Source organism: Pyricularia oryzae, chromosome 1, assembly GCF_000002495.2.
Source record: "Pyricularia oryzae 70-15 chromosome 1, whole genome shotgun sequence".
NCBI lineage: Eukaryota > Fungi > Ascomycota > Sordariomycetes > Magnaporthales > Pyriculariaceae > Pyricularia > Pyricularia oryzae.
The window spans coordinates 2,873,932-2,896,657 of record NC_017844.1 but is presented as its reverse complement, the minus strand read 5'-3'; the positions used below and the strand labels follow the sequence as shown (position 1 = coordinate 2,896,657).

The window sequence follows — 22,726 nt, the reverse complement described above, 5'->3', positions numbered from 1 at the left end:
CGGCGCATCGCTTACATGCACCCGAACCTACCATGTCGTATATATTTCGAGCAAAGGAGTCTGAAACGACACAACCGCTTCTTCAAAAACATTTATGAATGTCCAAGGCTTCGGGGTGATCAACTGATCTTTGCAATCGGGGGCGAGATTGACGGCATGGGGCGTGCGATGCTTGCAGAGGATGACAGCAAACCGCCGCCGATGCCAACCCATGATTCCACCAGCCCGACCAGATATGATTGGCAACGGGACAGCTTTCTGTGTCAGTGGCTATACACCTCATGCTCTCTCGAGGGGATTGTCGAGTTGCAGCTTTGCATAGACCGCCGCACGACAGCTTCGCCGGTGCCGGTCATCATGGGCATGGTCGTCTGCTACGCCGATGGCGGTCGCGGCTGCGTGGGACAGTTTCGTCCGGATTGGGTGCAGCTCCCAGCCTTGCCGGTCAGCAGCGTGGACGAGCTGCACTTTTATCAGAAGCGAGTCCCGGGCGAAAGCCTGGGGCGGCTGTCGAGCGTTACAAATGTCCCGCCGTCGCGGGCTCACGCGAGCGAGGGCGAGCATTTGATAAATTTGCCGCAGGTTGGGACTTTGGAATGGTGGTTTAGAAAGGATCGGAACTTTTTGGTTCATGGCCATACGATATTCGAGACTGAGACGGGTGGGATGGGCTGCTGACATGAATCCTGGGTACCTTAGCCGTTGCATGGCATTTAAGAAGATCAAGTACCCCTCGTCTTATTCCCCGCCCGTAGACATCGACTCACGTCAAGTGAGTGCGCTCACTATCAATTGTCACATTGATCACACTGTGACCCAAAATGAAAGATGCTCTCATTTCGCAACCCCTTCGTCACTAGCACGAGCAAAAAGAGTGTCGAGACAAGCCGAAAGGAGCCGCATGGTTTATTCGTGCTGTACCCGACGCCAGAGGACAAGATAGACAGCAAATGTCTGGAGGCAGAGTATGCGAGAAGAAAAAAAAGCCCGACCTTGCGACGGGTTTCATTCCATGGTCGAAGCCAGGGCTGACTGTTTTGTTTAAAATGTGACAGCATCGTCGCAGTCCACGGCCTCAATGGCGACGCACGCAAAACATGGACGGACCCCGAGAGCGGAAGCTTTTGGCTGGAAGAGTTCCTGCCCGAGAGGGCCAAGACGGCCAGAATCATGACGTTTGGTTACGACTCCAAATTGGCATTCAGCAAGTCAAAGGCCGGGGTGGAGACGTTCTCCAGAGAGCTGCTGGGCAAGCTCAGGCTGGTTCGGATCAGTTACGAGGCAGGTTTGCCAGGGGCATTATAATTTTGGGTGACTGGTCTTGGAGCATGATTTGCTGATTTGTATCCCCGAGTCCCATAGGCGAGCCGCCGTCCGCTTGTATTCGTGGCACACAGTCTCGGAGGGATCGTGGTGAAAAAGGTGTTGTTCTGTTTGACCACCTATCCTGGTCTAGTGTCTCCTCAAAGTCGCTGTTGCTAACCAGTCGTGAACCAGGCTCTAATCATGGCCTACATGGAGCACGTCAACTATGGCGACATCTTGGACTCGACCATCGGCATCGTCTTTATGGGCACACCTCACCGGGGATCCGACCTGGCTTCGTGGGGACTAATGGCCACGAACCTCGTCAACGCGGCAAGCCTTGGGATGGGGATCAACAAAGAGCTGCTAAAGACTTTGAAGGCTGATTCGGAAATGCTGGCTGGCATCTCCACGCAGTTTGTGCACCGCGCGACCCCGTTGAAGATTAGGACTTTTACCGAGCAGCAGGTGGAACGCCCACTGACGACTCTGGTAAGAAAAAGCCCGAGCATAAGGAGATTTGTCTGAACGATTTTTTTATCAAGTCGACTGACGATGCGCAAATCAGGTCGTTCCCGAGAGTTCTGCCATCATCGGCCTGCCCAACGAGATTGTGCTGCCTTTAAATGCCAACCACCGCAGCATGTGCCGGTTCGCATCTTCCGATGGCCAAAATTACAAAATCGTCGAGGAGACCATCATGGAGATTTTGTCAGGTTGCAACAAGGCTGAACTTCGGTACCCCCTGCTGATGGGTCTGCTTGTGATCTTGTGGTCTGCAAGCTAATTTGGTGTTCTGGACAGACTACTCTGCATCGCTCAGCTTCATTTCGCAGCCAGATACTTTTGTGGGAAACAAAGAGGAAATGGCCTTGGCCGTGACTTCCCCAGCGAGTCAATCTTTTGCTAGAACTAGTAGGAGCATCAGCGTTGCCAGCCCCACTGGGTCTCAAACACGTGCGCCAGTCGCTCTCGGCAAAGCATCCTTTGTGGCGAGCCCTTGTTCGATAAGCCCAGATACAGCATTAGACGGAGAGTCACAAGATCGAGACCGTGAGCTTGAAAGAAGGTTCCCTGCAACGACTTTGTCTACGTCAAAACCCAACAGTGTCGTCATCCGAATCCACGGGCTCAAGAGGAAGCTTACACCAGAGACGTACGGACAAGACGAGTTCTCTCACGACTTTTGCTTCCCAGGAGATACGCTGGTTGAGAATCTTGGCAAGGAAATCTCGAAGGAAATTCCAGGTACGGCTCGTCTAATGCCAGAGTGATGCATCATCAGGTGCCATCCTCATCCCCGTGGTCGGTCTAACAATCAGGCAATTGGCTCTGTGTGAAACAGATCTCAAGGAATACCGAGATTTCATTGCCCACGGCGGCAAACGTGAATCCATCGAGCACAACTGGGTTGACAAGTTCACGAGCCGCGTCGAGGTTACCCACGGGCGACCCTGCGCCAACCCGAAAAAGGGCTTCAAGATAAACATCGATCAGCCCATAGCAGCCTTTTTCGGCAGAGCTTACCCCAGACCGCTGCAGGCTCTGAGGAAGTCTGTCTTGCCAAACGCCAGCGGTTATGGGGACTTGAAGCCCACGGTATCATCAGACAGCATCATTGAGTTTGGTCGCGACATGGACGTGCCCGATCTTGCGATATCGTTTATGCGCACCGCCCGGCTGCCGTGGTGCGATGAGACATATCAGCTACCGCCAGCCTCGGGGTCATTTCCCCTTTTTGACGTGCAAAAGTTTGCAGGCAGAATGACGGACTCGATGGCTACTCAGGGTGGCATATTCATGCCAATATATCGTAAGTTTAGGATCAGTCTTCTTTGGCTTTCCCAGAACCATCTAGACAACCTGACATGTTTTGTACAGAAATGGAAGCTATGTGGATCAACTTTGTCAAACTCGGACACGAGACATGCACAAAATTCGCCGTGCGGCCTTTTGTCGGTGGTGTCAACACCATCTCCGGCCAGGCCCTCCACTGCGCCACAATGGACGCCGTTTTGCCCAAGAAGAGGTTGCTGTCCAAAAAGCAGGATTATCTCGTGTCGCCAGACCAGAAGAGGCTGGACGGCACCTCGGTCGAGCCCGGAGTCGTGCGGCAGTTTGTAGCTACAGAGATGGTGTCGGCTTCGCGCAAGGATTACTTGGCGGCAAAGGAGGCCGAGTCTGAAGACGGGCGCCAAGACGAGCGCCAAGACAAGGAGACACCCGCAGGCGCGTCTGTCGAATGGCAAGTGACAGGAAACGACGAGTTTGGTGGATTGCAGCTCCAAATAATACCCACGCACGATGTTCAGAGCATGCATGCCGGCTCCGAGGAGAACAATCTCTTTCTGAGGGGAGAGGGCTCACGGCGATATGACGTCCTCAAGACACCTAGAGAGCACGGCTTGGTGGCTGGGAACATCATCCACATCAAGGATCTCAAGAGTGTTCTTCCCCGCAGACGAAAGACGCTGTCAGACCTTGTTGATGAGCTTCCGGCGGATGGGCCAGCAGGTAGAGACGGGATCATGACCGAGATCGAAGTTGCGGGAAACTCTGCAATTCTCGAAACGTTTGACATAAAAGAGCAGGGAGATGGGGGTAGCAAGCTCAGTCTCCAGGTGAGCAAAACCTCTAGTCTAGTGGGATTTCGGCTCAGTCGGCTGCCTTGCTGATGCTAACCCCATTGCCTTGGTCAGTTTGACACCAACGAGGAATTCCAAAAAGTCGAGGCCGTGATGATAAGCAAAATGGGGTACCAAGACAGTAATGTGCTCATCTTTTGCGTTTGGAAAAGAAGAAACAGAAAGCCCGGGATCGTCCGGGTCCAAAGTTGGGGAGACGTACGCAGCGGCACTCCTCGTATCGAGCCACAGACAGGACAGGCGTCGTCAAGGAAGATCTGGGACATTATAACTGTGAGCGGCAACAAGGCAGCTCCCAACCGCCCCTTATTTTTTCTGCTGGGCGCAAGACAACTAACTTGACCCTGTTCAGGTGCCAATCGGCTCCACGCCCGAAAGCGACTACATCCTCGAGGTCGGCATGGCACCCTGGAACAGCGCGGAGCACACAAAAGCCACGACGCCAGCTAGATTTTGCATGATTTTGAGCTCGGAAAGCACCATGGGCCACCTGCGCGGCGAGCTCCAACAGTTTCTCGGTCCTCGGGTGGACGATGCTGCTTTCAAGGTCGCCGGGCGGTTTTGGGTTTTTACCGACACTCTGGATGACGACGTGCAGCTCAAGACGGCTGAGCCTAAGGCTGGTGAGTTCGTCTGTATTTGCAGGGGCGCGTCGACCATAGGCCGCATAGACTTTCTCGCCGGCCCCGGTGTAGACAGCAGCAAGGCCTGCAGGTTGGATAGAGGTTATCGGGACGATGACCCACTCCTGGGTGATGCTGGTCAGATGGGTTTGGCGCAAAGCTTTCCCTACCAAGATGGCCATTCAGGTTTCTGTAGGCCAAAGTTCAGCGGGGCCGATTATTCGGGCCATTCAGAACTACGGCACGAACCCTATTACGCCGCTTTACCTGCCGCCTCGTATTCTCCGGGCCATCCCGCCGCACCTCATTACCACGGCGAGGTCAGCCACCGCAGCGATGATAGACGCCACAGACACCACAGCCGCCGCAGAGATGATATCCAAGTCCAGCACGAGGACATGACTTACAACATTGACGTTCCGCCACACTCTCGGGAGCAAAATGTATGGTTCGTCAAGCTTCGACTGTTCGCCTTGACCGGCATACAGCCACGCCACCAAGTGCTGCAGAGCACAGGCAGGCCTCTGGCGGACAGTAAGTTTGAAGCAATATCCTACCGAAGGGGTGAGATGCCACTCTCATGTCTACCCACCAGAACTAACCTTCATTAGCATGGCTGCTCAATCACTTTGTTGGAGGACCTACACTCAGCCTCACAACTCAGCCGCCGACATGCCCGGCAGCTTTGGGCGTCGGGGCCGGCGGCAAGATCGAACAGCACATCGAGCCCGACTACGACAACCCCCGGATCTGGGACGTGGGCAGCTCCAAGATCTTAAACGTGCAGCTGCTGGACGCCCACACCTTCAAGACGGTCACGGGTCAGGACCCGCCGCCGACGCCTCTGAGCCCGGAGAGGTACGCCGAGCTGGGCCTGGCGTTTGAGAAGGCGTGGAGGGACGAGCTAAAGGGCCCTGGCGTCTCGGGGAGGGCAGAGGATGGAACGTGGGGCGGCGTGTCGTCGCTCCAGGGGCCCATGGAGGTCGCTGCGGGGAATGCGGGCGTGCAGATCCCGGCTGCGGACGAGCTCGACAGCGGCGAGGGTTCAAGTGCTGGTCCTGGTCTTGGCGCAGTCAGTGGCGGGTTCTTTGAGACGGCTGCAGACTTTCCGGTCCTCCTCGAGGATGTGGATGACACCGTGTCGCAGTTCAAGAGTGCGATGGAGGCTGATGTCGAAGACGATTGGTCGGACTGAAGCGGGGAGGTGAAGCAAGGGATGATTAAATGCGTGGTTTGTATAGTATATCCTGTAAAACGTCTAATGCCAGTCCGTCATGAACATAAAGAGAGAAAAAAAAAGCAAGCCAATCCACCGACCAACGCCGATCTAGAGCCAGTCAAGAAACAAAATTGCAATACAAAGATTGAGAGGAGATGGTAGGAAGAAAAGACGGTCTTTTAGCTGAGCAAAATATCATAACCGTCCTTTGTGATGCGCACCTCGTCGCCGCCGAGGCCGTACTTGCGCCTGACCAGCTCGAAGATGATCAGGCCGGCACTGGTGCTGGGGACCTGCCGGAGGGTGTTCCACCAGAAGCCGCGGTAGAGCCACGACGCCATGCCCCTCCCCTCGGAGCTGGCGACGGCCGAACACTGGGCCCACGTCTCCTGGTAGGCGCGATAGTAGGCGCGCCACATGCCCCAGCGGCGCTTCTCCGGGCTGGCGCGGTGCCGCCTCGCCTCGGCGTCGAGGTCCTCGAGATGGTTGAAGTGCTCCAGCTGCAGCTGCGAGATGGGGTAGACGGCCACCTGCTGCGCGATCGAGGCCGACACGCCGGCGGCGAGGAGGAACGCGGGCTCGATGGCGTAGTGCGGCCGGATGACGGTCGGTGCGGCGGCAGCAGCGACCTGCGGCTCGGGTAGATTCTGGTAGTCCAAGCGCAGAGACGAGGGCCGTCGGCGGGACAGCACGTCCACCATGGCCTCGCTCAGGTCCCCGTAGTACCACTTTACGAATTTGTAGTAGCTCTGGGCCTTGACGTACTCAAACGTGGAGAAGAAGACGGCGTTGCCGAAGCTGTCCTTGGCTAGCGACATGCTCCAGCCGGCAAACACGCCCCGCAGGCCAATCTCGCGGAGCTTGGCGGAGCCAAAGGTCCACATGCTCGGAGGCTTGGCGGCGGTGGATGCGGCCGCGGTCTCGGCACCCACGAGCGCGCGGTGGTCGTAGCGCGCCTGGATGGCGTCGAGCGGGGCGGCGACGAAGCTCTGGATGCAGCCGGCCATGAAGCCGGCGGCAAAGGTGTCCTGGGGACAGGGGGGCGGGTAGACGCGCTTGGCGGCGCGAGACGACTCCTCGTGCAGGTGGCCGAGGATGTGCAGATAGCTCGAGTAGAGGACGGCACCAACGGCCACGTTGGCCATCAAGGGAGGCAGCACGTGCTCCGGCACGACGGACCAGCCCTGCTGGCGGATGGCGGTGGTGAGCACGCCGGGCGTGGTGCCGCGGAGCCAGAGCGCGACGTCCCTGAGCCTGGACGGCGACGAGGCGGCGGCGGCCTCCTGCAGCTGGCGCTGGCGCTCGAGGTGGATGCTGCGCGCAAAGGCGAGGTAGTCGACGCGCATGCGGAAGAAGGCCTTGGCCGGCGCGCGAAAGTAAAAGGCGACGGCCTGGGCGGTGAAGGCGCGCATGCCGGCGGCCGACGCGGCGGTCGCGGCATTGCTGCGCGAGTTGCTGTCCGGCGGGTCCACGCCGGGCGGCAGCACGGGGAGGATGCCCGTGTTGACGGGCGGGGTGGGCAGCCGAGGGCCGTTGCCGCCGAGGTCGTCAATCGAGGTCATAATCCGACGCAGGGGTGCTGCATTGTCTCTCCCTCTGCCTCTGCCGTGACTTTTTGAGCGGCTTGAAGCGGGTCCACGCTTGGATTGAAGCCGAGTGTGAAAAAAAAAATCCGGTACGGACCAGTCTGTTGGGATTGATTGAAAAGAGTGGTTTTGTCCTCTCCCAAATCCCGAATCCAGACGAGATGGGTGCTTGGGCAGGCAGTCAAGTCGAAACTTTGGACTTCCCAGAAACGAACTGTCTACTGTGCTGCCTGTTCCGTCAGTCAGCTGTATCTAGCGAATGCGTCCAGCCGGCTCAATGTGCTGTGCACCTGACAGCGACACTGGGACGAAGCGTCGCGAATTTTCCTGGGCGTCGGCCGAATGACCTGTGTGGGTCCGTTTCTGGTGTCCGGTCCGTTTAGCTGCAGCAGTTTCGGGTGGTTGGGATATCCCTGTTCATATGCACGTGATTTGCCGTAGCTCGCACCTGGGGGCTACCCCCACTTGCCTGAGGAGATCACACGGGCCCTCCTTGCCGAGTGCAAGAGTGAACAGCATCTGGGCAGGGACAGGCACGATTGTAACCGGCACCCCGGCCGTGAGGAAGGGAATCCTATTCTTGATTATGATCTGGGCCGCCATCTGCTCCCAGATGTCTGGCAACGCCTTTGTCAGTCACTACCTCAGCCCCGAGGAGATTTCTAACATGTTCGAGGGTCCTCTAGTCGAGAGGTAGACGTCGAGGCCAAGAAGGAGCAGATCGAGGTCGCTCCAAAAAGCATCAAGATGGCCGTGGTTGGTTCATAGCCAAGAATAACTGACCGGATAGTATTATTTTCAAATAGAATTGACTTTGTTCACATCGGCGAGGTAATGTATCTATGCGTCAGTATAAGCTTCCCGAGCTCGTAGGGTAGAGGTGGAACAGTCACGCAATTCCACAGTCAGCCAAGCGAGCAAGTATAAGGGCTCAACCTACAAAATGTTCTTGGTGTGACTTGGGCTGGTAAATCAATCCATTAATTAAAAAAAACGTCATTACTGATAAAAATGGTATATATTGTGAATTTTCTACAAGAAAGTCCAACTGTGAGTCTGTGTCACTGTGAGCTCCTAAACCTGCTTTTGTGTTGTACCCCCAATTGGCCAGGTGAGTTACGTGCAGCAATCACGAGCAGCACTGCGTCTAAGTTATTGCTCAAGTGATGAATTCAACGCCTAAACCTTGATTCCAACAGTGTTGATAGGCCTTTCGTAGATCGATCGATCAACAAAACGTTGTTATGGGTAAAAGGTAGTGTATTCTTGTCTAACGACTATTCTGTCTACGTTCGAGCTTCTAATCGTCTTTTCCTTCTTATACCCGTGGACGAGGATTGGATGAGTCACGTGCGGGTCCTGTGGGGCACCGCACGTGAGTCATCGATTGAATTGATGAATTGAACGCGATCCCCTCTATTCCAACAAACAGTCGTATTGTTTTCACCAGTCGGCAGCGATTATACAATTCCTATTACATGCAGCCAATGCTTAGCAGCCATACTTGGCACATTGTGCAAACAAGGCGTTGGTATCGACGTGCGTAATTCTTTGTGCGCTAGACAGCCTGTGCGATTAAATTTAATTTTGAATTAGTTTCTAGTTCTAGTTTCGATTCATCAACGGCGTTTAATCGCGGCGAAAGAAGCAAAATAATCTTACTCTTGCAAAGCGTAAAAACCGAACGCGTCATGATCAGATATTTTCCTCCCTAATTTTATTATCATATGAAAAAAAAGATTAGTATAATTCAAATCCAGTTTTTGTGGTATTAAATTTCAAAAAGATGGCAGCACAACTCACTGTTACGACCAGACAGTTGGGCCGGTACCAGAGAGGCCAGGTGGGGTCACACCCCTCCTGACGACACTCGCCCGAAAGAGATACCGACCGGCAAAACAACGATTACCTAAGGACAAGGCCACGAGATCTCACGTGACCTCACGTGACGGCCAAGTAAATGGATCTCTATGATCTGTAGAATCTCAGTTGAGAATCACAGATCAAACAGATTAAAAGGGATCATATTCGGAATATAGTCTATATAAGGCACGCTCATTACCATATAGATAGATTCGATTCTAGGATTGCTTAGCAGCAATCAAACTTTAGTTAACCTCAATACTTACTTGAAAACGATCATAACTTCACCCCCAGTCGTTGAGAACCCCAATTACCCAGTCAGACGCTCAATTGCTTCAACCCACTGTATTTTACCATAAAAACAGGTTACCCGATACCTTGATCGTAACATTTTGATTGCTCCTGTTCAGTACTTTGCCTTAAAACATACCGAGCAATATCCGACAACATATCTTCCCAAACGTCTAAAAACAACACTCCCAGCACCCCGGCTACAAACAGCAAGGCGGCCCAGAAAGCCCCTGCTCGGCCCAAGGACAATAGCGACAGTAATGACGAGGAAGACCAGCTCCGTAGGCAGGTTGCTCAAACCAACCAGGAGCTCCACGAACAAACGCTCCGCGCAACCCAACTCCAAAAGGAACTCCAGGCTCTCCGAGCCAGTGCTAACGTTACCTCGACCCCTCTTAATGGGCGCGAAAAACTCAAATTTAACCCCCCAACCACATTCGATGGCACACCTGGACAACTTAAAGGGTATTTTGTACAGGTACGCACCTACCAAACATTCCATCTGGAAATTTTCCGCAGTGAAACAAAAAAGGTGGTACACGCGGCCATTTTCCTCCGAGGACGAGCCTTGTTTTGGTTCGAACCTCTATTGCAGGAATGGCTTGATATACCCCCCGAAAAACGACGCCAAAAAATTACCGACATTTTCTCAACCTTCGCAAGGTATGAACGCACCCTCCGTTCCTTGTTCCAGGAACCCGATGAGAAACGATAAACCGAACGAAATTTGGCCAACCTACGACAAACCAAGTCAGCCTCCGCTTATGCAGCCGAGTTCAGAAGGCTAGCAATAAGGCTGGACATAATTGAAAAAACCAAGATCCTCCAATTCTACCAGGGACTGAAGTTAAAAGTAAAAGACGAGGTATCCAAGCTCGACCGACCCGAGGATTTCCTCGAGTACGTCGAATTTGCCATCAAATTTGACAACCGGATTTACGAACGCCGACAGGAAAAACAAGGCGGACAGCGAGTGTTCGTCACCTCAACTCGACAAGCCAACACGGGACGCAAATACCAACACCCTCAACCCATATACCACAAAAATAATGGTGGATGGCAGCAGCCCCGTTATATGGCGCCCCAAACCTATAATACAGCTTATGGTACCCACAGTGGACCCATGGACCTCAGTGCCACATAATATAAAAAGCCCCGTAAAGACCCCAAAAGTGGCAAATGTTTCAAATGCGATAAGACAGGGCATATCGCCAGAAACTGCCCGAGAAACCAGGAAAATATCCCTGATTTTAGGGGCAAAACCGAAAAACCACGAGGACTTAATGTCACCAATCACCAGCAATTACGGCCTGACCAACACGGCACGATAAGCTGGACCACCTGTTACGATGACAATTGTATGACCCACAATAGCTCCAAGATCGACGCAGGATGGTACCCACAGAAGCCCCGAGGCACTCGAACCCTAGCAGTAGGAAACCGAGTACCCCTAGGAACAGGACAACCAACGAAATTACACCGATAAGAAACCCAATTACCCGAACTTACGGACTCGGATGCCTCCGGAAAATCGGATGAGGAACTTTTGGGACAAACCCACCACATTAGGACAACCAATCAGTCTTTAATATAAGAATTAAGCGAGGATTTAGAAAAAGAATCCAGCGAGGAAAAGATTATACCCTTGAACCAGTATAACGCAGCAAGGGAGAATAACCCCTACATATACGAAAAAAAGCACATCGACTTATACCGAGACGACCAATTAGTACAGTTTCCCGGATTGCCATTTCAGGCACAGATCCGACATCCTATAGGACCAGTCAGTGCAACTTTTGGAGACCACCCGACTTTGGACACCAAACACCCTTAATACGCAGAAATTTTTTGGGCAGAATGCTTCCGAGACAATTGTGGATTCCATTTAAACAGGAAGATAATCCACAATTTTTTCCCACGACGACGCAAAGCAACAGGCATTTACGAAATATATACCACAACCGACCTACCAAATTGGGAAATTAAAATAAGATTTAATACTGAGCCAGCCGCAATTTTCACGCCTAACGACAATTATCCCATGGCGTGTTGCAACCAGAAATAGTTCCCATGGTATAAGTGCACCCGAAGCGTATGCAAAGTATATATGCTAGCCAAAGCACAGGCCTGGCACGAACAGAAATTACGGCAACCAGAACCTGCACCAATGACCAGAATTGTGTGGAACCCCAACGTACGAAACAACGAAATAACCACGAACGCACGCAAGATACCCGTGCCAGCGAAACACCCACTTGACCTAGTCGAAACAAGAAATAGCCGCACACCCAGGGACAAGAAAAACAAGGACCCACGACGCGAGTCCAGCAAGTCAAAAAACTAAGACAGCCAGACGGCACAGGGCACCGAACGGCGACAACAGGAACGGAACCAAGAACCCTGAACGCTACACAGGATACGATAGCAACACATGAACACATGTTTCTCGACATACGACTCGATGGCAGGCCCATACGAGCACTCCTCGACAGTGGAGCACAAGGCAACTACATTTCACCAAGGGTCGTAACGAAACGACGGATACCTTGGCAGCAAAAGAAAGAACCATACCAGTTGCAGACCGTGGAAGGAGAGGTAGTTTTATACGGGAACGGCACCATCGAAACAAAAACCGTACACCTCTGGATGGAGAGCTATGGACGAAAGGAACAAATCACCTTAAACATCACGGAAATAGGGGACAAAAACGTAATATTAGGAATCCCCTGGTTCAGAAGAAGCAACCCCCGGATAAATTGGACAACCGGCCAAGTCCAATGGGAAAAGCCGTTAACCTCTGAAAGAAAATCCGAGAAACGGACTTCACGCAACGAACGTAGGGCACAGGAGCGAAATTAACAAAAAATTATGGCGCTATTGAGGAAAAGCGAGCCACGCCTGGAGCCAACATCGGAAGGATCGCGACTATCCATAAGCGAAGAACGATCGAACCTTACTACATTAATCGACAATATCCCGGCCGAATACCGGATATATGGACGACTATTCAGCCCCGAACTCGAAACAGGATTACCTAAACATAGTCCGTTCGACCACGAAATACCATTGAAAGAAGGAACACAGCCCAAATTCCACAAGATATACGGCTTAAACCCAACACAGATGGAGGCATTAGATGAGTACCTCGCAGAGAACCTTAAGAAAGGTTATATTAGACCATTAATATCACCAGCAGGATACCCAATCCTCTTCGTACCAAAGAAGAACGGAAAATTACAATTATGCGTGGACTACAGACAATTAAACGACATCACCATAAAAAATTACTACCCACTCCCACTAATAGGAGAACTCCGAAACATGCTCTACCAAACACAATGGTTTACAACATTAAACCTCAAAGGAGCATACAACTTGATCCGCATAAAGGAAGGCGAAGAGTGGAAAACAGCGTTTCGCACCCGACAAGGACATTATAAATACCTAATAATGCCTTTCGGTCTTACCAACGCCCCAGCAACCTTCCAAACCATAATCAACCACGTTCTCAGGGAATGCCTAGACATTTTCGTCGTTGTTTATCTGGACGATATCCTTGTTTTTTCCAAGACGTTGGAAAAACACAAGCAACACGTTCACACCGTCCTACAAAAGCTACAAGACGCTAAACTCTTAGTTGAGCCCGAGAAATGTTTCTTTCACAGCAAACAAATCAATTTCCTGGGATACACTATCGCTCCTGGAGAAATTAGGATGGAGGAATCGAAAATCCAAACAGTAAAGGAATGGCCTCAACCACAGAACGTAAAAGACGTTCGAACATTCCTCGGATTCGTGAACTTTTACAGAAAGTTCATTAAAAGATACGGCGCGATTGCCACCCCATTGACCAATATAACCAAAAAGGACCTAGAATTCCAGTGGACGGAACAAACACAACAGGCCTTTGAACAGCTACGAGACGCAATAGCCAAAGAACCAATCCTCAAAATACCAGACCCAACGAAACCTTTTAAAGTCGAAACCGACGCATCGGACTATGCAATCGGAGGACAACTTAATTAGCGAAACGAAGAAGGACGGTTGCATCCTTGCGCCTTCTTTTCACAAAAACTACATGGACCAGAACTCAACTACCAGATTTACGACAAAAAGCTTATGGCCATCATTCGAACATTTGAAGAATGGAAACCACAATTATCCGGAACTAAATACGAAATGTTAGTTTATACGGACCACAAGAACCTAACCCACTTCACCACCAATAAAATATTGAACAAACGGCAAATCAAATGGTCAAAATTCCTGTCAGAATTCCATTTCAGGATTATCTACCGAAAAGGGACGGAAAACGGCAGGGCCGACGCCCTTAACCGAAGACCAGATCACGAAAACACAGTACCAGAGGAAACACGGGTTATCCTTACCACAGACGGAAACGGAAACCTTTTACCAGCATACCGGAGCCTTATAACAACAAATACGGTAACCACACCAGAAAAGATACGGAAAATCCACGAAAGCAAAGCTTACGGACACCAAGGAATTTCCAAGACATGGAAACGGCTAAAGCAACACCATAATTTCCGAGGAACGCGACAAAAAGTACGAAAAGCTATCAAGGATTGCGAATTTTGTACCAAAAGCAAGTCCGCAAGACATAGGCCTTACGGACTCCTACAACCCTTACCAGCCCCCAGCAAGGCATGGCAGACCATCACAATGGACTTCATCGTCAAATTACCTCCTTCGGAAGAACCATTCACTAAAACCAAGTACGACAGCATACTGGTTATAGTGGACAAGCTCACCAAATACGCCTACTTCCTACCATATAAAGAAAGCAGCAACGCCGAAAAAATCGCCTACACATTCCTACAAGTGATTGTCAGCAATCACGGACTTCCAAAAAGCATCATCACAGACAGAGACAAACTTTTCACATTAAAATTCTGGAAATCCCTAATGGAACAGCTAGGAACAGACCACAAGCTATCCACAACATTCCACCCACAGACGGACGGACAAACAGAGCGAGCCAACCAAACATTGGAACAATACCTAAAATGCTATGTGAACTACAAGCAAGACAATTGGGTACGGTTGTTACCCACAGCACAGTTCGCTTACAACAGCTCAGAAAACGAAAGTACCAAGACAACCCCGTTTTACGCCAACTATGAATTCAACCCTACAGCGTACGGAGAACCAAGAACTACGATTACGGCACCGCGAGCCGATAAATAAGCGAGCGAGTTACGACAATTATACAAAGAACTCCAGCAGGAACTAGAGTTCGTACGAGAAAGAATGATGAAATACGCCAATTAGCATCGGATGAAGGGACCATCCTTTAAAGAGGGAAATAGCGTTTATCTCATTCGACGCAATATTAAAATACAACGACCCAACAGCAAGCTTGATTTTAAGAAGTTTGGACCTTTTAAAATCAGCAAAAAAATCAGCGACACCAACTACAGACTGTCATTACCAAACACCATGAAAATTCACCCCACATTTCACGTATCATTACTGGAACCGGCACCACACGGCACCAGCATACAAGAAACGATCGAGATCGACGCAGAACAAACCTACGACGTTAAACAAATATTCGACCACAGACGAAACCACGGCAAAACAGAGTACCTTGTTAAATGGGAAAACTATGGGTATAAAGAAAATATTTGGGAACCCCTTAACCACCTCCAGGATTACCAGGAACCGCTCCGCCAATATTATCAGGAGTTGGATCTGCGAGCAAGTCAGCCAAAAAAAAGAGGACGACCTAAGAAAGCACCACCTACCATTCCCAGAAATTAAGGGCCGACCAGGATTCGAAACCATACCACCAGACGAACCTACAAAAAAACGATTAGTATGCAACACAAAACAAAAACACCAGAAAAACGACGTACCAACGGAATGTTGCGCAAAAACATTCATCTTATCCAACAACGAAGGATTTAAAGGACCCATCGGGAAAGTCGAATCCCAGACAAAATTGGAATCCGGAAAAAACGACTCCAAGGACATTTCAGGCAGGACCTCGGCTGATCGTCGACGCTCCTCCTGTTCCGCCTCCTTACGCTCCACCCGATCCAATTCCTCCAAATCATCAATTCCGCGAGACACAGCTCGCATCATTTTCTCAAACCACAATTTCTTTTGTTTCCGCAAACGAAGCAGTTTCAGTTGCTTCTCCTAAATCCTCTGCTGCTCCGCCAAAATATCCTCCTCCAGAGCCTCGACCTCCGCATCCAGCTTCGAATGCTGCCGACCGATGTTGCGCAATTGGGCGTTGGACACCCCCAATACGTCGCAACCAGACCGATTGACACGAAGGCATTTAATGCAACGAGAAGAGTCTTGCGGCGAGACAGCGCAACGCACCATGCCGCGCGACTCACAATAAGAACAAGAAGGCATGTCCACGGAACAAGGAAGGAGAGACGCAAGCAAAGCGTGGCGACGTTCCGTCGACGAGCGACCAGATTTTAATTTAGCGACGCGACTAGACATGGCGCAAGAGAGTTAGCCAGGAAGGAAGGAAAACCAGAACAGGGATCAAGGGAGTACGGACTACTTAAAGGCCAAAGGGACTTGGCCAAAGGAGAGGAGACCTGATGTTACGACCAGACAGTTGGGCCGGTACCAGAGAGGCCAGGTGGGGTTACACCCCTCCTGACGACACTCGCCCGAAAGAAATACCGACCGGCAGAACAACGATTACCTAAGGACAAGGCCACGAGATCTCACGTAACCTCACGTGACGGCCAAGTAAATGGATCTCTATAATCTGTAGAATCTCAGTTGAGAATCACAAATCAAACAAATCAAGAGGGATCACATTCGGAACATAACGTTGCGTACCCCCTGTTCGGCACCCCCCCTGTTCGGCACCCAAAAATAACAACACTTTTATTTTTATCCTCCAACTTCTATTATAAATATCTCGATGAATCTGTCACTTTTGGATTTACTTTTTTCTGATTTTAATTCTCCATTTTCCAATGAAGCAATATACTGAAAAACAGCTTATATCTGCAATTAACGACGTCAATAATGGCAATCCAATTGCAAAAACCTCCCGAAAATGGGGAATACCTAGGTCTACACTTCAAAGTCGACTTAAAGGTTCTCAACCTTATAAAAAAGCACAAAGCCCTTTTCAAAGGCTTTCCACGGAACAGGAAAAGCATTTGGCTGATTGGGTACTTACCCAAACAGCTTTAGGGCTTCCGCCAACGCATCAAGAATTACGCTTTTTTGCCGAACGAATTCTTCAAGCCGCCGGAGAGACAAAAGGCCTTGGAAAACGTTGGATAACTCGTTTTTTGGCTCGTTATCCAATCCTTAAAACCCAAAGGCCCCGTCGAATAGATAACGCCCGGGTTAATGGCGCTACTACGGAGGTAATTAAATCTTGGTGGCTTTATATTACGAACCCGGTTATTAACGCTATTAAACCGGAAAACCGTTGGAATATGGACGAAACCGGTATAATGGAAGGCAAAGGATCTAATGGCCTAGTATTAGGGCTTAACGGGATCCGGCCGTTGCAACGAAAAGAGCCCGGAACGCGTGGTTGGACGACTATAATCGAATGTATATCGGCTACGGGCGTTGCCCTCCCTCCCCTCGTTATATTTAAGGGAAAAAACGTACAACAACAATGGTTTCCCACGGATTTAAGCCCTTTCGATAATTGGCAATTTCATGCAACCGAAAACGGGTGGACAAATAACCAAACGGCTATCGAATGGTTAAAAAAGGTGTTTATTCCGTATACCCAACCTTTAACCCCTGAAAAGCGGTTATTAGTTTTGGATGGCCATGGATCACATATAACGGACGAATTTATGCTTCTTTGCTTGCAAAATAATATTCAACTCCTATATTTACCCCCTCATTCGTCACACGTTCTTCAACCATTGGATCTATCGGTTTTTGGGCCGTTAAAAGAAGCTTATCGACGTCAACTTGGATTTGTTAGCCAATTTTGCTGTTCAACAGTTATTGGAAAACGAAATTTCCTACTTTGTTATCGAAAAGCCAGATTAAAAGCATTTATAGCAAAAACCATTCAATCTGGTTGGCGTACAACGGGGTTATGGCCGGTAAACTTGGTTAAACCACTTTTAAGCCCTTTTTTGTTAGAAAATAGCAACGCCAACGTTATAAAAGATAGAAACAACGGTTTGCAAAGGGATAAAACACCGGAAAGCCCAGCCCAAAAAATTAACGACCCGTCTTTACTTATTTGGAAAACCCCTAAAACGACCCGAGATATCCGACTTCAACTGCAAAAACTTTCCCAATCCAACAAAACCAACGCTACTTCACGTCTTTTATTTGCAAAAGTCCAAAAAAGCTTCGAAGCCAAAGATACCCTTTTGGCTAGCGCCCAGCAAAAAATCAGCTTATTGGAAGCACAACTGGAGGCAATACGGCCGGTTAAAAGGAGGAGGGTGGTTCCGGATCCAAACGAGCTTTTGGTTAACAAACAGAACATTATTGGATTGCAGGAAAATGATATAGAAAATTTGGAACCTTTAGCTGATGAAGAAGAGGTTAATGAACCGGAGAAGCGTGAAAACGATTGTATTTTTGTCCGTTGATAATTTTATATTTAAATCAGTTTATAAAAGTAGGCATTTCGTTGTTAGATTTTCAGGGTGCCGAACAGGGGGGGGTGCCGAACAGGGGGTACGCAACGTTAATTCAATTGCTCAACTTTGCTTAGACCAGAGCATATCATGCCCGAAAATATATCGTCAAATTCCGGCCCGCCGCCTTTATATTCACAGCCAATGCTTTTTTGGCTGGTAAATATTATCTTTTCTAAAGTTATAAAAGGGAATTCTTTATTGCAAGAAATTTTGCAAATTATGCCTCAAAAGGGCCGAAACCACCGAATCATACCGTTTGCGGATAATATAAAAAACCATCCAATTTTTCCCATATGGACGAAAACTGGTCCTGAACACAATGCGAAAAGCTCAAATAGCGTATTACAGCATATTTCAAATTGGGCAAAGCGTGCAGGATTTGTAAATGGTATTGGCGGCCTTCATAACGCACGAAGGGAAGCCCTTATTAAAGCCAACGGTAAAAGAATAACGTTTTATTATTTCCACAATATGCTGATTTTAATACAGGGGACAATGGTCAATCGGTCGAGCAGCTCCAACTTTTTGCGGACCATAAAAACTCATCAGTTTTTCAAAGGTACTATTTGGGCGCAATAAATATAATCGATGGCGCGGCAAACTATTTGGGCATGGATACCAAACGTAATCTTACTGAGGATTTCCGATCAGCAACAATGGAATGGGAAAGCGACCTAATTTGGCAATTTCCGGCACGGGAATTCGATCAGCTGAAACGAGATGAGAACTATGTACGACTAACGGAACAAATCTTTACATATACCACTCTTATCAGCCGCGGGGGCTCCACAAAGGAACTCGAACAACATACAGCCTACCGCAAACAAGCTTATAACGATCGTCGAAAGTTCATGCGACGAAAATTGCAGGAATACCAACGATTTGCAACTGATCAGAGCGATTGGCGCTGGGATCACCTTCCTCGCATAATTCACATGATGCCCGAACGCCAACGGCTACTTCAGAACCTAGGTCGAAAAGAAACTCTCCGAAGTCCAACAGGCCTTTCAGCGCTGGAAGATCTCATTTCTCTTCGGACAGGCGATTGGCGGGTCGCATACCAGTCTCAGCTGAGGCCTAAAAACGGCATTTGTCCTGTGAAATCCTGCAATCAGAAAATTGAAAGGTAATTGCAAAACGTAGTGTGCCAATAGCAAACACAGCTATCCCAGAACACGTTGCTAATTTCTCATATTAATTTATAGCCTCCATATCTCGCAAAGGTGGCAGCATATATATTGCTATTATAAAAAGCATTTAAAAGCCAACCATAATTTCGCCAAATTTTGTTTCCTGTGCAACCACTGGGTTACGGATAAACAGGAATGGGAACACCATTGCCAGAAACACATTAACGACGAGGACACACCATTTCGGTGTGATCCCATTATTTTCCGTCACGCCTATGCGTATGTTGGATACTGTCCTGTTCATCTAGGCAGGACAGATTTTCCTGCAAGCGAGCGGATAAAAATATACATAGATTTAAAAGTCTGGCGACTGCATATTTCGGAATGCGTCACTAATTATGTAAAAATTGGACCCAATTCTAACAGTTTCCAATGCCCACATCCAAACTGTTCTGCTTTGGTGGATTCGACGGAAAACCTTTGGTATTACCTCAAGGACATCCACAGCGTCGACAGTGCTCCATTAAAAAAACGTACGTTCAACTTTGAAGGGAGCAAACATAACCGAGCTGGATCGATCCGCTTTGCCAAAAAACGCAAAACAACAGCAGCTTCAAATCCAGCAATCGCTGCGGCACCAATATCCGAACAGACAGCTGCTACTATGTTTATTATCCTGTACCTTTACAATCCTAAACGTTCCTGTTCTAACATAATTTGACAGGACTCCATTTACGTTTATTACGTCGCCTAACTCCAGCGCCGGTGAATCTACTTGGTCCAGTCAGGTCGAACGATGCTCGACCTCCTCGACGGTTCCGAGCTCTCTAAAGGATTCCTGTATTTTCCAGAACAACAATAGTCTACCTGAATACGCTCCAGTCTTCGAGGATTTAGGATGTCCAGGGTTATGGAAATCACAGTCTACCCTACCTAATGCCCCCAGTACAGGTTTTGACGGCAGACCTCCAGAGCTAACAGACCCTGCGCTTGCCGAAACACCCGTCGCAATCTTCAAATTTGAGCCCCTTAATGACCCCGACTCTCTCAACAAAGGTAAGAACAAAGTAACGGTCCCATCGTCACAGGAAATACTTATCAAAGCTTCCCCAAATCAATTGGACAGAAAACCAGTTGCACTCGATCCAACAAGAGATATATGGGAAGTTGAAAAACTTCTCGCAAAATGGGGTCCAAAAAGGAAATCTAAATACCTTGTTAAATGGAAGGGGTTCCCAGATGAAGATAACACGTGGGAACCACAAGTATACATCAGCGAAGATCTCATAAAAAACTTCGAATCAACATTCGAGGGAAACCATGCAGGAGTGCAGCTATTTGATAAAAGAAAATTGGGTGGAAACGTTAAGTATTTGGTAGAATGGAAGGGTCGACCAAAATGCGAGACGTCATGGGAAAAGGCCAAGACGTTGAGTAGCGCACGGGTTCGGGAGTACGAAGCAGGGGCAAGAGATTTATGAGCAGTTAACAAACCAATAAACTAAGTAGCCAATTAGGGTTTCCTGGTAGATCAGTCCTGGAATTTCATATGCACCAAGCTGCGTGGAGGTAATGCCAACAAGCCGCAAGACCGAGTCACCAAAGCTGATGCACGGCGGTGTGCATGTACGGTACCGCGATAGGGTGTAAAACTGCCTATTAATACGTTCTAAATTGGGTGCCAAACGCACCAGAAACGGAACTTGTTAAGGTACAGAAGGTTTTCTACCGAATCACGTGTAAAAGTGTCAATGTCAAGGCCAGGGTAAATATAGCACGGAAACTAGTCTATTGGCACCTATCGACGAAGATTCTACTGAGGAGAGGAAAGGAAACAAACTAGACTTAGTTGCTGAACTTGAGGGCGGAGATCTAAAATCTACCAATAAATCTGCAGGTATTCTTATTCATGGCAATAGCTTTCCTGATCCCCGGCGCCATCATTTCAACGCCGTGTGGAAGCCCCGAGTAATGGTGGAACTCGACGTCAACGCCGGCGGTGACCATTGCGAAAGGCTTGGAGAAATTGAAACTTACTATTGGTTTGTTCACGCCGTGCTGATGGCAGGGCTGTGCGCTCCAAGATGTCAACTGGTGTTAAAGTTGTCCGCGAGATATATATTTTTTTGGGAGAAATACGGCTCCATACTGGCGGGCAGAAAGTTCTGCTGAAGTCCATCGGGCTGGGACATAGTTCCCCAACTCGAAGAGCTGCCAATGAAAGAACTTTGATTAAACTAAGTACAAGCCTGACAACGGCTGCTATGAGGAAAAAGCGGTTGGGATAGTATAGATTGAATGGCAGTAATTAGATGCCTGGGATCTTAAATACCTTTTGTCATCTCCAACCGGCAACGCATCCATGTATTTTCCAATTGAATATCGTTCCAAGAACCAGGCAACCAAAAAATGGCTGCTTTGAGTCAACCTCTCCAAAGACTGCGCCCAACCCGGTGGGAATGATGACTGAAAGCAGAAATTTCATTTTTGCCTCGCACTCTCTTCATAAAAGCAAACCAGAAACGGCAACGTAATCTCGGGGAGGCCAAGGAAAAACACTCGGGAACACGTCCGGCCTCCCCCTGGGATCTTTTTGGGACCAATCAGCCGCGAGAGTCAAGACCGGGTCTTAAAGCCGCTCAACCAGATTAAATCGTTGGTGGTTGCCTTTGTTTGTCATGGTTCGCCAACGCGGCTGTGCAAGGGTTGAATTTCCTGTGAAAGGTATCGCAGCGCTGGGGTATGAATTGCGTTAAAACTGGTCATACTTTTATAGCGCATTACCAAAGCAGGTTCTTTCGCCCATTTACTTAATGCAGAAATGTGCCTAGAGAAAATACCCCTGAAACACTGCATGACCTGCTTTCGTCAACCTACACCGCATTCGCAAAGCAAGGAGGGCGAAGAATCTTGCCAAGTGCAGATCGAGAGCAACATATCCAAGTTGAGTGCCGGGATGCTCAGTGGAGGTGAAGGCCAATAGGAACGAGCCGGTCAAAAGGTTCCTGCAGAAAAGTCAGCATTAAATTCACCCCTGATTCTTCAACCACATTGATGATGATATCGATGATCCGTAGGGATTCCAAGACAAGGCTTCAATACGTCATATCACAGCCTCGCACCGGTCAATGAATGTGCCTTCTTTTTTGATCATGGCCGACCAATCGCTTCGACAAAAATCAAATAGGCCTGTTTCGAAGCCGATTTCAATTTCAAATGGCGTGCGCCCGACTTCTATGTGTAGTGACCGAACGCAGTAAATACTGCCGCTGCCGATTGGAATTGGATGGGGCATTCATCCATAAGAGCAACTTTCAGATCTTTGCTGATATCTGTTACAAAACGTCAGCTTTTGTAACTGTCGTAGAGCTGGAGTCCAAATACGTACCGGCGGGATAAAAATCCACTATCCATCTTTTTTGGGCATGAGA

The 22,726-nt window shown here is 49.1% G+C and overlaps 6 protein-coding genes across 7 annotated transcripts; 3 read left to right on the top strand and 3 right to left on the bottom strand.

Annotated features, from left to right (window-relative positions):
• Positions 1–828: 828 nt before the first annotated feature.
• On the top strand, positions 829–5,768 carry MGG_16181 (uncharacterized protein; the record flags this gene model as incomplete). The annotated part of the gene is made up of 9 exons (XM_003709489.1): positions 829–965; positions 1,056–1,285; positions 1,487–1,797; positions 1,874–2,060; positions 2,591–3,118; positions 3,187–3,926; positions 4,005–4,223; positions 4,303–5,107; positions 5,185–5,768. The coding sequence occupies 9 exons, from the start codon at positions 829–831 to the stop codon at positions 5,766–5,768; spliced, it is 3,741 nt and encodes a 1,246-aa protein (XP_003709537.1).
• On the bottom strand, positions 5,729–7,723 carry MGG_06821 (mitochondrial carrier protein). Its single transcript, XM_003709488.1, has one exon. It carries the CDS (start codon positions 7,352–7,354, stop codon positions 5,972–5,974), a length of 1,383 nt encoding a protein of 460 aa, XP_003709536.1. The 5' UTR covers positions 7,355–7,723; the 3' UTR covers positions 5,729–5,971.
• Positions 7,724–7,911: 188 nt separating this feature from the next.
• On the top strand, positions 7,912–10,676 carry MGG_16180 (uncharacterized protein; the record flags this gene model as incomplete). Its single annotated transcript, XM_003709487.1, has 8 exons — positions 7,912–8,071; positions 8,185–8,209; positions 8,418–8,428; positions 8,578–8,753; positions 9,198–9,334; positions 9,607–9,650; positions 9,725–10,010; positions 10,284–10,676. Exons 1-8 carry the CDS (start codon positions 7,965–7,967, stop codon positions 10,674–10,676), a joined length of 1,179 nt encoding a protein of 392 aa, XP_003709535.1. The 5' UTR covers positions 7,912–7,964.
• Positions 10,677–15,140: 4,464 nt separating this feature from the next.
• On the bottom strand, positions 15,141–15,690 carry MGG_16179. 2 transcript variants are annotated; one of them, XM_003709486.1, is made up of 3 exons: positions 15,412–15,690; positions 15,301–15,354; positions 15,141–15,247 (listed from the first exon to the last, which is right to left on the bottom strand). In XM_003709486.1, the coding sequence occupies exons 1-3, from the start codon at positions 15,638–15,640 to the stop codon at positions 15,192–15,194; spliced, it is 339 nt and encodes a 112-aa protein (XP_003709534.1). In that variant the 5' UTR covers positions 15,641–15,690; the 3' UTR covers positions 15,141–15,191. The 2 variants fall into 2 exon arrangements, with proteins under 2 accessions (XP_003709534.1, XP_003709533.1); XM_003709485.1 differs by having other exon boundaries at positions 15,416–15,690.
• Positions 15,691–18,252: 2,562 nt separating this feature from the next.
• MGG_14569 (uncharacterized protein) lies at positions 18,253–20,776 on the top strand (the record flags this gene model as incomplete). The annotated part of the gene is made up of 7 exons (XM_003709484.1): positions 18,253–18,321; positions 18,514–18,604; positions 18,655–19,291; positions 19,371–19,574; positions 19,722–19,828; positions 20,277–20,351; positions 20,451–20,776. The coding sequence occupies 7 exons, from the start codon at positions 18,253–18,255 to the stop codon at positions 20,774–20,776; spliced, it is 1,509 nt and encodes a 502-aa protein (XP_003709532.1).
• A 1,195-nt stretch (positions 20,777–21,971) lies between these two features.
• Positions 21,972–22,709, bottom strand: MGG_16178 (uncharacterized protein; the record flags this gene model as incomplete). The annotated part of the gene is made up of 3 exons (XM_003709483.1): positions 21,972–22,030; positions 22,173–22,300; positions 22,684–22,709. The coding sequence occupies 3 exons, from the start codon at positions 22,707–22,709 to the stop codon at positions 21,972–21,974; spliced, it is 213 nt and encodes a 70-aa protein (XP_003709531.1).
• Between the last annotated feature and the right edge of the window lie 17 nt (positions 22,710–22,726).